This window comes from Dermacentor silvarum, chromosome 4, assembly GCF_013339745.2.
Source record: "Dermacentor silvarum isolate Dsil-2018 chromosome 4, BIME_Dsil_1.4, whole genome shotgun sequence".
Taxonomy (NCBI): Eukaryota; Metazoa; Arthropoda; class Arachnida; order Ixodida; family Ixodidae; genus Dermacentor; species Dermacentor silvarum.
In genome coordinates, this window is record NC_051157.2 from 130,573,043 (window position 1) to 130,588,768 (window position 15,726).

The following is a 15,726-nucleotide window of genomic DNA, read 5'->3' on the forward strand; positions in this document are numbered from 1 at the left end:
GCGGCTTCAGCTGAAGCCTTCCACAGCTACAATGCAGAAGAGGGTGTGCTCTCGTAGGCAACGAAGATAATGTTGAAGCCAAAGATTAGGGGCTATTACATGCCACAGCAAGCCAAAAGCAAATCTATTACTTCAATAAAGTGCTGTTAAAATGTTTGTGCTTTTATGTTGTCTATTTCTTTATAAGTTCTATATCAAATTACATGATATATTGAAACAATTGCCGTTTTTCTTTTTTTTTTGCAAGTTTGTTATATGTGGCTTAGACTATCTTCAGTACTGCCGAGCCTTGAGAGTTGTGTCACATGTGAGCCGCACAGGAGGCGATGCACAGGGTGGATTGAATTGTAAATGTTCTGTTTTCGTCTGTGTGCCAGGAATGGTGGTATGGAAGCCAGGCCCACGGCATGTGGGGACCAGCAGCCCAACCTGGAGGAGAAGTTTGAGGTGTACCTGCAGACGCTGCTGAGCCACGTGCTGGACCCTAACTTCCTGGCCGAGGTGCACCGCGAGAACGACGAGTATTTCCTCGCCAACCTGCAGACGGTGGACGGCGAGAACGAGCGCCGTGGCGCCCAGATCCGCAACAGCTTGTGGGGGCCCGATCTGTTGGCGACCGTCGCCGCATTCTCTGACCTGCGCATCACGGATCTTCCTCCCGGTCAGGAGGGCGAGGTCGCCATTAAGAACGAGACCCAAAACCCAGCGGGAGCTGAAACTGTGGTCAAGAAGGAGACAGTCGACACGCCGTGTGAGGTGAGCTCCTTTTAGATTGATTGAATGCACAAAGGGAGGGATTTTACCGTGCCTGCTACAGTCGCATTCTTCCACAACAAATTGATGGGGCTCATCAAAATTTTGTTGTCGCGAAATTTCGCAGGCCCAAAATTTACAAGTAACTATGAAACATGGTTTAGTGGTGCAGAAAGGGAGTTTTACCAATTTACTTGTGTAATGATCCGACCTTTTTTTTTCTCTCTCTCTCTCTCTCTAAAAACGGGCTCAAACTTAGATGTGGGATCATTACACAGGGTAAAATTTTCATGGAAAAAAATTTGTGTTAACAGAAATGGAATTTGCTCTAGTAATTTTAGCATGAAACTACAGTCACGAACTGATTTTTCCGATGCCCTAATCTTCAGACCTGTCCAATTAGTTGGACATCCTTGTGGCACTGCCAGATTGCCCTTAAAACCAATGTATAACTGCGATCGAAATTTCAGTTGCTGCACGGTGTGTTGCCCAATTTTTCGGACTGATCTGGCAGTGTAATGTCACAAACACGGCGGCTGTTAACAAACTTGCTACCATTCAGGCTATTGCCCAGACCTCGTTATCGTTTTCGAAGTAATTCCTAGACTGTCCAAGTTCCGTATGGCTGCTGCAAAGAGAGCTTCATCGTCTCGGCACCAAAGTGCTTCTTTGGTTGCCTACTGCGGCTAAGCAGTGCTTTTTAGACCTAGTTGGCAGGGACGGCAAGTGGTAAGCCATTGTGGGCATCTCGCATGATAAACTACACTCGCACACACATATAATGATCCCACTTATAATGAACATTCGGCTACGATGAGCAGTTTCTCGACAACCGAAATGTTTCACAAGGAGTCTATGAGAGGGCAGTCGATTTATAACGACTGCATGCACTGATCAGTTTGGTTGCAATGAACAAATGCGTGGTAGCGTCTCAAGCAGGGGAAAGGCATCCGTGGTCTCAACATTGCCTGCCTTGGGTGTCATAGCTCACTCAAGCATTCTGTATATGCCATGAGCTTTGCCTACAACCACATCGACAGCTTGACACTCTTGGAAAGGGCTATGTCAGTTGGAAACTACCTAAACACAGTTTAATCACAAATTCCTGCCAGTAAACATAGTGCATGTCCTTTTTGGATACAAGACGTCACTTCTGTGCCTCGTTGAGTTCTGTACAGCTTGTTTTGTGGGTAAGTCCTTCTGTAATGAACTCCCAATGTAGCGAACATAGTTTGTGTAATGAAGGTGTTTGTTGTACTGTGTAATGAAGGTGTCTGGGCTTGACAGTACATAGGAGCCAGTGTGCGGTCGCATGCGTGAGCTGAACTGACGATAGTGCATGTGAAGCGGAGTATGGCCCAACGGATGATCATCCGGCAACTACTGCGAATCCCTACCCAGTTTGTGTGTAGGGACACTAGACGGAATGGCATAAGTTTGTGGGCATGGGCATAAAGCCAACAGAGCTGCACTGATTTTGCGCAATGTAGCCTGAATTTACTGCATCACAGAGTCAAGATTCGTGACGCATCAGGCTGCATGATGGGATGACATAAAATACTTCTGCAGCTTTGGCAATCACAAAATTTCAAGCAAAACTTAAAGTACACAACTGAGAAACAGTTTGAACAGATTTTCTACTGCACTGGCATTCTAAAAAACGAAACAAAAATTTTTCAGACTGCCTCTTAGTTCAGACATTTCTGTGAAGCCCATCCATGTCCAAAAAATCTCTCGGCGATTGTTTGTAGTCGTACGCTTCAAATGGAAGCAGGGAAAAGCTTGTCAGCGCATTCCTGTCCAGATATTTGCTTGTGTATCACCTGGTCACTTTATATTTCAACCTGTAACTACAGATATACGAAAGTACAGTCAGTGTAAGCACTAGATCTTCATCCTCTAATAACATAGACCTCAGCTATGCTTCAATAACCGAATGTACGCAGGTTTGTTCGCAATGATAATGGTGCAGCACCTTGTTCACTTGGTTGCCACACTTGTTGGCACTGGCATCGAAGGTGGACTTGGTGGCGTTTGATGCTGCTTGATGATTCTGAGTGATAAAAATTTGTGCAGCGAAATCTCAACACTTCAGAGCACCGTGGCAAAATGTTCATTATTCTGAAAGGCCGTTGTAATGAAAGCCCCAAAATTAGCCATTCTGCCCATCATTTCATCAGTTGTCACTGTATGAGCTATCCACGAAAATGTCGCTGTTGGCCCTTGGCCCGCAGTGTTGCTAATTTCCACAAACTCTACTGCCACGCACTACCCAAGTATTGTATAGTAGAGTGGCGCGCGCAAGAGAGACACTGACTCCAAGAAAACCACCGACAAAGTGGAAGCTCCATGTCACCTCCAAAGAGAATGGTTTTCTTTTTGTTTGTTTGTTTTTCACGTTCCTAGCCGTGGACACTGCACACACCTGAACTATTCCAAAGCGCAAGCGCATGTAAAAGACACTGTCCAGAAAATGCCATTTCTCCATGCGCACAGCTAAATACAGCCGCAGAAAGAAAAGGCGTGCGTAGAACGAAGAGAGGTGCTTCGTTGCTAGGCAATACTTGTCTGGGCGGAGCATGCGCTCACAAAATCTGATGCGTCGTCGCCTCCTCAATATAAAAAAATAATAATACAGTAGAACCCCACTGATACGTCTTTCACCGGACTGTAAAAAAAAAATCGTAAGAGTCAGGAAACGCAAGAGCCGAGAAAATTGAAAAATTGAGAAATGGGAGTAGGGGGGGGGGGGGTGTTGAACTGCACAGAATATTTTTTTAATTCTTACGTGTGAAAAAAAGTCGTAGTTTCGCCCAAAAGCTGAAGCATCGATTGTGATAGCAAATTAGTAGACCACTATACAAAGTAAGGATTGTAGTTTTATCGTCCGTATAAACTTGTAAACATTCGCTTATTAACTGTATTAACAAGCATGGTGTCAGCGCCCACAGGCAAACATGAACACAACACACTCTATGAGCGCGGACACGCGCTGTCAAACGCTGGCGTGAGGAAGCACTGCTGCAGAAGCGAGTGCAGTGACCTGCTTTATCTATCACTTCAACACAAACTGAGCGCCAAGAACACACAGCACGCACAAAGCTACAAGCCACCGACGCACCTACACTGCCTAGACTCTGCCCCCAACGCAGATCGCTTTCAAGACACGGCCCGTGCAACCACGCGCCACCGCGCAGTACGCAGTTGATGCCAGAGTACAACGCCGCCCAGTCGGGTCGGCACAGGGTGGCAATTCGCAAGGTATGATGCGGGAACGGCCCCACAGTTGCGACGTAACAGCGCGGTTACCAATGCATTGGGTTCTATGGGAGCTGTGCCAGGACCGGCCGAAAACGTCTTAACAGCCGGGAAAACGCAGCACCCGGGAACGGAACAGCGGGGTTCTACTGTAATAAGCTACAGAAACGTGGAATCCAAAGGATTTACTGGCCAAATAGAAATAATCATACTTTGCCTTATTTTATTATAGCTGCAGTGCGATCTTAACAATCTTACACAATCCGAACCTGCGTGAATTGTTCATAAACTACAGTAGAACCCCGCTGTTACATTCCCGGGTGCTGCATTTTCCCGGCTGTTACGTCGTTTTCGGCCGGTCCCGGCACAGCTACCATAGAACCCAATGCACTGGTAACCCCACTGTTACTTCGCAACTGTGGGACCGTTCCCGCATCATACGTTTCGAACTGCGACCCCGCGCTGGCCTAAACGGCCATTTTGACTTTTCATGTCGCTTGGCTTGATTGCTTGACGATGGCATTGGTGGCCCAAAGGGCCGGGGGTGACACTTATGACGTATTTTCGGTTTCCGCCAGCAAAAGTATGGCCCTTGAGATCTGTATTTGCTATCTAAAGATGGTGTCCATGACGCGTTGCGGCCCTAAAATTGGTTTTGGCTCATAGATGTTCCGTATAAAGTCCAAGGGCGATAACGCCGTCGCCGCGCGCCGTATGCTGTATGTGCGAGTGAAAGCGTGCGAAAGGAGTCGACGCCGTCGCCGCGCGCCGTATGCTGTATGTGCGAGTGAAAGCGTGCGAAAGGAGTCGACGACCGCGTCTAAATCTCTGCGGCGTAAAGAAAGAAAAGCAGGGAGGAAGCGCACCTTCTTCCGTTGCGCTCGAGGCACCAGCGAGGGGGTAGGGATAGCGGACAGCGTTGTACTGTACTCCGGCATCAACTGCGTACTCGCGCGGTGGCACGCGGTTGCGCAAGCCGTATCTTGAAAACGCACTGCGTTGGGGCGGAGTCTAGGCCACACCGTGGTCTAGGCAGTGTCGATGCGTCGGCGGCTCGTAGCTTTGTGCGTGTTGTGTGTTCTCGGCGCTCAGTTTGCGTTGAAGCGATAGACAACAGCACGAAGGTCACTTCGCTTGCTTCTGCAGCGGCGCTTCCACACGCCGCCAGCGTTTGACAGCACGTGTCCGCGCTCATCGAGTGTGATGTGCGACAGCGTCTGCCAGCACGTCGGCAACATCAACTGCAAAAGGAGAGTGCCGGCTTGGCGGGCTAGGCCAGCTGCAGCAAGCAGCAGGATCAGATTTGAATGAAGGGAGGGGGAAAGGTCACGCCCGCGGCGGCAAGATCGCCGGGTCGAGGGATGCAGGCCCGCCTCGCACACGCTCGCACGCATGCACACGTGCGCTTGCTTCGCGTTCCGTCACGGCGGAGAAGGTGCTTCCGGTTGCTGCTCGCGCAAAAATGACAAAATTTGGGATGAAATCTCTAGGTTGTCGGCGGGGAAAATTCGTTATTTCGTGGGGGTCTCCCGCTGCCACTTCGTTACATAGAGGTCTCAAATAAATGTGCTGCTATGAAGTAACGACGGGGAATAGACAAACTTCGTTATATCCAGGAATTCGTTATGTGGAAGTTCGTTATAAGCAGGTTTAACTGTAGTTAATAAGCGAATGTTTACAAGTTTATACGGACGATAAAACTACTATTCTTACTTTGTATAGCTGTCTACTAATTTGCTATCCCAATCGATACTTCGGCTGTCGGGCGAAACTACAACTTTTTTTCATACGTAAGAATTAAAATAATATTGTGTGCAGTTCAACACTACTCCCATTTCTCAAACTTTCCTGTTTCCCGGCTCTTACAGTATTTCTTTTTTTTTACGGCCACGTGAAAAGCATATCAGTGGGGTTCTACTGTACAGTAGCCAACGGTTTTTTCGGACTCCAAAAGTTCGGACTTGGTGGATATTCCGGACTTCATAGATGCGAGGAATTCGAACGTAATCGGTGGAACATAGTCAGGAGGGTCAACGAAATATACGGTAGGGCGAGTTGGACAACACCCGCAGAGCAGTCAGTAATGGCCGAATGTGCGGACAGAAAATCAAGGCCTAAGAGGATTACGTGTGGGCACTGCTCCAAGACATAAAACAAAACAGACGTATGGTGTCCGGCTACAGTGGGGCGGCGCACATCCCAGTGACAGCTGAAGTTCCACCGTCGGCTACGTGGACAACGGCGAGCGGGGCAGGAGTTAGGACTTTCTTTAGGCGCGTACGGAGGTTCCAGTTCATAACCGATATGTTGCGTCCCGAATCGGCCGGGCGCATTCTTTGATTGTTTCCCATCGAGGCAGGCCCTTTCATGAGCGTCGCTGAGACGGCGACAGTGCCAGACACTGACGAGACAGGCAAACAAGCGCCCCAACTCGGCAGTGCGCATTCTTTGAGTGCTTCCCCCGATTCCACCCCCTTCATCAGCGGCCGCCTACTTGGCGACGCGGCCCGACAGTGGCAGTGACGTTCGGACAAAGAAGCTCACCTAGAAGCAACCGACCACAACCGCCACCCTTCGTTAGACGCGGGGATTAGTGCAAATGCTATTCTCCCGACCCTGGCAAGATGACCGTCGGAGGGCAAGAAACAGGTCACCTGATTCCCTAGTCGGGTCAACTAGGGAAGACCGATGTTTTATAAGGAGACACCTTGCCTGCAGTGGTGTGTCCTGACGAGTTCTGACATGTGCTCAGACATGTAGTGAGCTTAGACTTTCAAAGTGCTCCCCCATGGAGTGGGCTTCGATATTTGGAGCCACTGTAAATATGTAAAATAAACCCTTTTTTCTCTCGCTCTTACTCCTGGACGTACTCATCCCTTTGGCTGAAGGATCACCGGCCTAAACGCTACCCGAGTCTCAACAAATTGGCAGCAGCGGTGGAATAATCTCCGACCCGCAACAAACTGGTAACAACGCTGAGATGAAACGCCAACCCGTTCCTAACAGTTCCCATAGAGCTAATGCATTTTCGCGACCGATTTGTCGGACGAATCTAGGTGCCAATGTTCGATTTTCCGGTATAAATCGCTCGCTCCGGTCCACGCTATCAGATCTTAGGGACCTCCATGCTGGATTTTCCACTGGCTTGGCCGGGCTTGGCTTCCAGTGGCCCCCTGTATAGCCTTCAAGATCAGTACGCACGCTATCCTTCAGTCTCGGAGGCCATGCCTGCTCTTTCTTGACCGACAAAACGTTCCAAAAAGCGGCACTTGCTTTTTTTTTTTTTCGGTCAGCTCAGTATTATCGTCATAAGCACTTAAGCGGAATCCGTTTTTTTTTTTTTTTTTTTAGTTTTGGTTGCGCCGTACGCTGTGTGCGGGTGAAAGCTTGCGACGGTCTGCCGGTAACCGCAATCTCGCGCACGCGAGAGAGGAGTGAGTACGAACTTTATTGAGGTCCTCAGGAGAATGAATTAAAGCGTGGCCGGAGGCCCCGCCAATCGCGAGAGAGGAAGGCGGCCGGAGGCGCGCAGACTAGAGCACTGCACGGGCCTGATTTTTCGGCCCGAGCCCGGCCCGGGCCCGCTTTACGAGGCCCGAGCCCAGCCCGGGCCCGTAATACAAAGCCCGAGTCCGGCCCGGGCCCGGGCGTACATGACCGAGACCAGCCCGGGCCCGGCCCGGGCCCGTCGTTCCAAGCCCGGGCCCGACCCGGGCCCGTGTTACTGAGCCCGGGCCCAGCCCCGGCCCGGGCGTTCATTACTAAGCTTAGCTAGGGCCCGCGTGTGCATGACCATGCCCGGCCTGTAAGAAAAAAAAATCTTTTTTTTTACTTACAGATTGTACCGTATCTGTCAGCCTCACCTTCTCGAGGTTTAATCAGCTGCAGTATATAAGCAATAAAAGGCCGAAATCTTTGTTTCTCCCACGGTAACAATCAGTAATCTGGCCCATTGCCTGTGCTACTATTTTTCTGGTGGTGCGCATGCACTTACCTTGATTTGTACGATATGGTTCTATGATGTCATTTAGCATGCAAATATACAGGGCGTTTCATTTTAGCTGAACCAAATTTTCAAAGATTGTCTGTGGCAGATAGCACAGTTATAATCCTTAATCTAAACTACTCGATGAGGCGGCCATTACTTCCACGAGAAATCAAAATGCCTAATTGAAGAGTTAGCATAATTAGGCTAATTAACACTTTAATTAATTATTTTATGGCACATCTTTCAATCTACGAATTATAGCCGCCGAGTTCGCAAGGCGTATCCACTTGGAACGAATTCTCAGGACAAAACCAGTTTCGAGATAATAATTTTCAAAGTGTCCGACGAAATCAATCAAATGAAATCAATTTATTGTTCAGTTTACATGCTGGACGGTTATTTTGGACTAAAAGATACATATGTAGCTTGATGTGACCCAAAAGACCAGGCAAGGCAATAGTACAGCAAACAGTGTGCACACATGCACAATAATTCACATATATTTCCAGCTCTCGCTGGAATTCCTCATAGACGAAATAGCTATGAACGGAAAGACAAAGAATATTTGCGTGACGGTGAGTTAACATAATTGAAAAAAGTTTTAACAGAAGGCATTTTAAACAACACTACAATAACAATACTAGCTATACAAAACAACGCAACACCAGCTATACAACATAGCATGAGACTGAATTTTACAAGATCAACATTCGCTAAGAAAACGAAACAGGATTTACATTATATACTCAGAACCATACACAAAGGCAGAATAATAATCACATCAGATACATTACAAGCGACCAAAGTGTCAGCTGAGTTCTTTCTTGCTGAAATTACCGCCATTTTTGTATCTGTTCAAAGTGAATAGTAAGCAATGTATTAACAACTGATGCTTATAGAGTATTCTGAAGTATGGAATTGACCATATCTCAGGATTTTTTGTGTTCGCATTAATGCGATGACGCTCTAAGGAGGCTAATTGTTTTATGTAGTTCCAAGCTAATTCTGACATGGATGGCCAAAACTCCTAATTGAATATTTAACATAATTACGCGAATTAACTTTTTAATTAATAATTTACGGCACATCTTTCAACCTACGAATTATAGCCGCTGAGCTCGCAAGGCGTATGCACTTGGAACGAATTCTCAGGACTGAACCAGTTTCGAGATATTAATTTTCAAAGTGTCAGACGAAATGCATGGACTGTTCCAGTTAACTTTTTGAGGAAAACGCTGTTTTATGCATTGAAGCACAAAAGTAACTGGCCTTAGCGCTAAAATAATGCCATAGTATCGACACTGGTAATAGTGCGATCGCAAAAGCGGTAACATGGAAACGGTTTGAGGAGTGGTTCTTTGTATAATTTATTTTTCCTTACGCGGAAACAATGCTCGTTTTTGCGGAAAAGAACAAAATAAATAGCGTAGCTTGCACTGGCGGCGCAATGCTAAAGTGACAGCAGAGATGATGGGCACCTAGCTAGTCCTGGCTTTTGGGCTAGACTAAGCACTACCAAGTCATCCCCAGCATTTCCCGGAATTTATTTATTATTGATTGATTATCTATTAGCTATTGATTGGTTATCGATTGTCTATTGCAAGATATTGGCCACGTATTTGGGATAGGCTAAGCACTACCAAGTTATCGGAATTTATTGATTATTGATTCATTATCGATTAGCTATTGATTGGCTGTCGATTCGCTATCGTAAGGTATTGGCCACGTATTTGGGCTAGGCTAAGCACTACCAAGTCATCCCCAGCATTTCCGGGAATTTATTGATTATTGATCGTCTATCGACTAGCTATTGATTGGCTATCAATTGCCTATCGATAGGCAAGTAGTCCCGACCATTCTTAGCTAGACTTATCCAGGCTCAGCGTCGCTAGTTTACAGGTGTATGTGCCATTGCGCTTGGACCCTTTCTGCACTGCTGCCAGGATCGGCCCACATATTTGGATGTGGGCCAAACATTAGGCCCGGCTGAAACAGCTCCGCTGTTAAAAATGAGAACTTCATCTGTTTTACTATTTTCTTTGATAAGATATAGTCATCTCATAAGATATACAGTCAAGAGAGTGGTATGGATCTGAGAACAAACGGGGATAACCGTTATTCTAGTTGACATTACGCGGAAAAAATGGAGCTGGGCAGGTCATGTAATGCGTAGGATTAATAACCGATGGACCATTAGAGCTACGGAATGGATACCAAGAGAAGGAGAAGCGCAGTCCAGGACGGCAGAAAACTAGGTGGGGTGATGAAGTTAGGAACTTCGCAGGCGCAAATTGGAATCAGCTAGCGCAAGACAGGGTTAATTGGAGATCGCAGGGAGAGGCCTTCGTCCTGCAGTGGACATAAATATAGGCTGATGATGATGATGACAGTCATCTTGCACGTGTCACTTCAGCTTGGCACAGAATGCATTGAACCATGCAAGGCATAACGGTCGCGTGTGCTCGAAGTCCTACTTAGGCCCTTCAATGAGCGGGCCCGAGTCTGGCCCGTCCCCGTCGCTTCAAGCCCGAGTCCGGCCCGGGCCTGCGGACTCAAGCCCGAGCCCAGCCCAGGCCCTGCGGCCTCAAGCCCGAGCCCGGCCCGGGCCCGCAGTCTTTAAGCCCGGGCCCGGCCCGAGCCCGCCGACAAACGCTTCGGACGACCCGGCCCGGGCTTTCGGGCCGGCCCGGGCCCGTGCAGTGCTCTAGCGCAGACTTCGTTCACTTGCGGGGCATGGTGGGGAGCTGCGTTCAGCTCTTGCGGCTGCTGCCGACGGAGCTGCCGTGAAGGCACCGTATCTTGAAAGTGATCTGCTATGTGGCTGAAGTGTGCGCCTGCGGGGGACTCATCTTCAAAGCGATCTGCGATGGGTACAAAGGACGTGCGCCGAGTGCCATTAGCTTCGTATGCGCTGTTTTTTTTTTTTTTTTTCCCAACGTTCGCGTTGAAGTGAGAGAATAGACAGCGCGAAGGGCAGTTTGCCCGCTGCTTCTGGCGCGCTTTTCGCTCCAGCGTTTTAACGACTTTCCGCAGTCATCGAGCGGAATGTGTTCAGATGTGTTCGCGCGTGACACCCTGCTTATTTATCAGTAAACGCATATTTACAACTTTATACGACCGATAAAGCTAACATCCTTACTTCGTATAGCTGTCTATTAAGTTGCTATCGCAATCGATGCTCCGCCTTTTGGGCGAAACTGCGACATTTTTCTTAAGCCGCTCTAAGCCTCAATATTCTTCTCATGGGGGGGATTTTTCGGACTGTTCGGTTTTTCGGACTGTTCAATTCTTCAGACTATTTATCAGTCCCCGAGAAGTGCGGAAAATCGGTCGGCTACTGTAGTTGGTTGTGGCTCGAAAAAAGTTTCATCCTGCGTTTTTCTCCTCCGGCGCGACCTCAAGTTTCCTGAACCCATGCACCATGGTGTCCACTTTCTACGCACTGTTGTCTGCTAGTCTATTGTTGCAGCTACCATGAAGGATACACAGAAATAGAAGAATCCACAGATTTCTGAATAATAATTCATAGTACTGTGGTTAACACGACGTGAAAACTGAAATAACAATTGTTATTCTGAAAGGTATGGTTCCGAAGTTCGAAGCACTGAAATATTTTTACATTGAAACTTTAGGGCAGTCAGCAGGGGATTTCTGTAAAATTTATTGATGGGATGTTCGTATTAGCAAGGTTTCACTATAATAGCAGTCAGAGAAGTCATCTGGGACCATGTTGCTATTTCTCATGTAAAGGAACAAATGCTGGATGCACAGAACGCACTGACAAACTGCAAATATAGACTCAACATAGTGGCTTGCCTTGGCTTGGTTTGTGATGTAGGCGCTGTCATCGACAACTGGATTGGCTAAGCTTTGCTACATTCGGTTATAAAATGGGGCCGGTGACTTATTGAAGCAAAACCATTGCTGTTCTTGCTCTACTTGATCACCGAATTATCAAACGACATGCTTTAATGTGTCCAAATTTGCATTCGTCCATATACATTACGTCTGTGGGGTGAGTGGCAGGGCTGCGAAGCTGTCCGAGTAATCAAACATGTCTAAATTATCAGTATCTGAATAATCGGTCAACAGCTGTAAACATTTGCAGGCCATGTTGTGTTGACCAACATGCTGTCCATTGTCTGACAGCACCCTCCAAGAAAAAAGAAAGGGGTGCGGTGTGGATCAAGAAGCAAGCCCTTCTTTATTTCAGAAATGTGTATGCATCAGATTAAAGGTTAACAAGTTCAAAGAGAAGAAAATGGAAAGAACAGCATAAGGTCTTAATTCTGTTGTCTTGCACAGTCTTCTTTGTGGAGTGGATCTCATACCCAGTCTTTTGATGGAGTTGCCATCAGTCATTGTCTCATTCCACAGGACTTCCTGGTCTTGTGGGTTTCATGTGTGACTGAATCAACTGGGAAGCTTTTAAGAGGCACATATGCTCACACAAACTGAGCGTGGTTTACGTGGATTCTGCAGGGATGTGGGGAAGGCACAGCCTCACGATTGGCTGAGTTCTCTGGCGAGCCCTACGACAAGCTGGACCTCTCCTTGGAGCCCCGCTGCGAGGACAGGCCCGAGGCGTGTAGCTTCCAGTTGTGTGCCTCCTGTGCGAGTCCCCTTCCCACCTACAGTCAGCTGTACCACTACAAGTACCACACCTTCAATCGATGCAAAGAGAAGGTGAGCAGAGGAAGTACTTTCTGCCCTCCCGTGTGTACAAAGCATGACGGTGAAATTTTTAAAGCGAGTAGCTCTGACTGTTTCGCTAGTTTTCATGATGGTCGAACTTTCAGCGCCAATGCAAAGGTGTCGATGCAAAGGGTACATGCTTTCTCAGGGCCGGAGTTTCCTTCAATATCGCCACTTAAAAAGAGAGTAAAGATACAATAAACATGGTATGCAATCGGAACACACTGCCAGGGGCACGGCAAGACCAGAAGAAAATGATTATCGCTCCTAACAAAACTGTAAGTTGGACCAACCTGCACGAAGCAGAGAAGGGGCCTGTGACGCCACGTGTTGCCGCTCGGTCTACCGTGCCCACTGGCGAAGAAACGCTGAGGGCTGTCTTTTAAAGGCCACTCCATGGACATTGCCTCACAGCAGTGCTGTTAGGATGATGTCAGGCAGTCCAGGAAATAAGTGGCATAGCAAAGAAGGTATAGAAGTTTCACAATGACATCGGTTTGTTGCTTGATTAAAGCTGGGAATTTGACGATCCGGCAATCCAAAGCTGCAATACCTGCACGAAGCAGAGAAAGGGCCTGTCACACCACATGTCGCCACTCAGTCCACCGTGCCCCTAAGATGGGAAATCATTTAAAATTTTACTTGCGAGAGCAAGGTATACTTCATTTTAGCTCTCATTCATGTGTTCTTGCCTGAAGCCTCTTGCAGGGGTGCAACAGCTGCGCCAATTGCGTCATTTTGATACAATTTCGTATTTTTTCGCCGAGCTGCGCCAAAACCGCGATATACGTTGAAATTGCGCCAGGCTGCGCCAAAACGCCGAACCGGCCGCAAAATTTCTTGGTTACGGTAGTTTTAGGGGGAAATAAAGGCCGCGTTGGCAACTTGCAGCTTGACACGCCATTACAGTAGCAGTAGCGCAGACGAGATCCAAACTTAAGTGCTCAGACGAGACGTTGGCATGTTTGGTGGTGGGCGCCGAAGAATATTTTCGCTGCTGGTTGCAGAGCGGCATGTTGTATATGCAGTAAAATCTCGCTGAGACGCGGAGTGCGCATTGCTTGCAGTAGTGAAAGCAGTTCGCCATCGCCGGTTGACTCAACAAGATCCTGGCCGTATCTGTGCACGCGGTCACGAGTGGAGCGGGTACGAATACTTCACGGCAGGGGTTCTGAAGCATGTTCGTTCCGGGGAACCCTGATAAGGTCCATGAAGCACCAAGGAACCCCCCCCCCCCTGAACTAACTGAATTAAAGTGCCCTAATGAAACCAATGTCGAATTATCCAGAGTATCAAGAAAACACTAAATGAATGCTTACTACGTCAACACGCTTTTATTTACTGAATGCATCAGCAACTCTTGTTTCTATTTTGCACAAAAGCAGTGAGGAAGCTGAAATTCTTGTCATCTCATGACTGATTAAGGGGGGGGGGGGCTAGCAGAGTCGAAGGCCTCGCAACATCCTTCACAGCGCGGCCGCGGCGTGCGTCTTCATCTGCAGGCACGCTTTTCACTACCGCGCGCACATCCGGTTATTTTTTCACTAGGGAGCTGGTCGCCGACAAATCGTCCGTCCATCGCGATGTAGTCGGTGCTCTTAATCTTTGACATTTTTGCACTGAGTCAAACTGCTTGCCGCAACCACTGCTGACGAAACCGCGGCCGTTGTCGACGCGATCATGGACGGCGACCTTGCGGTTCAGAAGGCAGGTGGCTGACGCACGCACCAACTCAAAACGAAACTATCATTTGCTGCAACAAGTATGGACGAATCCGCAGTCGCTATCGATGCGATCATGGATGGCGACTACGCAGTTATGAAGGCACGCAGCCGACGCGCGCACCGAGTCAAAACGAAACTACTGTTTGCCGCAACCGCTGCGGATGAAACTGTGGTGGCTATCGACGCGATCACAGATGGCGACTACGCACTTATGGAAACACGCGGCTAGCTGCCAACGCGGTGTTACGTGCAGCGATTAACGCAACAATAAGGGCTTTGAGGGCACAAATAAGCACAAAGCATTCCGGTGTTGCTGTCAGTCACGTATCGTATATGATTGCCGCTGAGGACCATGGCGATGCGAGCACATGGGGGTTGGACCCTCCCGCGTGTAGCCGTGCGCGGCTTAGCCGTGTCTGGTGAAAGGAGGATCCGGGGGGTTGAGCCGATGCTGGGTGTTCGGACGTTTAAGGCCCCCTGGCGGAGGCAACACACCTCTTCGGCCTCTGCTTCACATAGACGGCACCCTCGGACTGACCCACCCCGGGGGGAAATCGGCAGTCGCCCTTTCCTGTCCTCCTCCTCTATATTCGTCTTTCTCTCTGACTTTCAATCTTTCCTGTCTCCTACTCGCTTCCTTTTACTTCTGATTTTCTGGGCGGCAAGGGTTAACCTTGTGGGGGTAGCCAACCTTGGGTATTCCATATTTGGTTATAGTAGTGACGTACAGCTGGCGTCTGCAGGTCTTGTGTTCACAGGCCCTGCAGCGTCCCCTTGTTGGGCTCCATGGTGGGTGGCTGGCGTCGCTGCCGAAAAATGCACCAATACTTATGGCTGAACCTTTCCCCCCACTCCATGATCGCCGTCAGAAAAGAGGGCGCACCGAAGATGTTTTCCAATTTTTTGGACGCCAAACGCATAACTTCCCCCGCTTTCATGTTATTCATTCTGAAAAGTCGGATAAATCAGTACGAACAATTTCACCTTTCCTTGTCTCAAAGTCTTTGACGGATATTTTTGGACCAGGCTATAAAGCATCCAGGATGGCAAGCGGGGATCTCCTCTTGGAGCTCCGTGATCTGAAACAGTACGAGAAACTTCCCAACCTAGTGTCATTTGGAGATGCTCAAGTTACAGTAACCCCGCACCGTACCATGAATTAGAGCACTGCACGGGCCGGATTTTTCGGCCCGAGCCCGGCCCAGGCCCGCTTTACAAGGCCCGAGCCCAGCCCGGGCCCGTAATACAGAGCCCGAGCCCGGCCCGGGCCCGGGCGTACATGACCGAGACCAGCCCGGGCCCGGCCCG

The 15,726-nt window shown here is 48.6% G+C and overlaps 1 protein-coding gene across 4 annotated transcripts in view; it reads left to right on the forward strand.

Annotated features, from left to right (window-relative positions):
• LOC119450627 (uncharacterized) overlaps window positions 1–15,726 on the forward strand; it is an 85,052-nt gene that overhangs the window by 33,199 nt on the left and 36,127 nt on the right. For all 4 annotated transcript variants that reach the window (XM_049666080.1, XM_049666082.1, XM_049666081.1 and 1 more), the window contains exons 6-7: window positions 378–756; window positions 12,482–12,685. In XM_049666080.1, coding sequence (XP_049522037.1) covers window positions 378–756; window positions 12,482–12,685 — 583 coding nt within the window. The remainder of the gene's footprint in view (window positions 1–377; window positions 757–12,481; window positions 12,686–15,726) is intronic.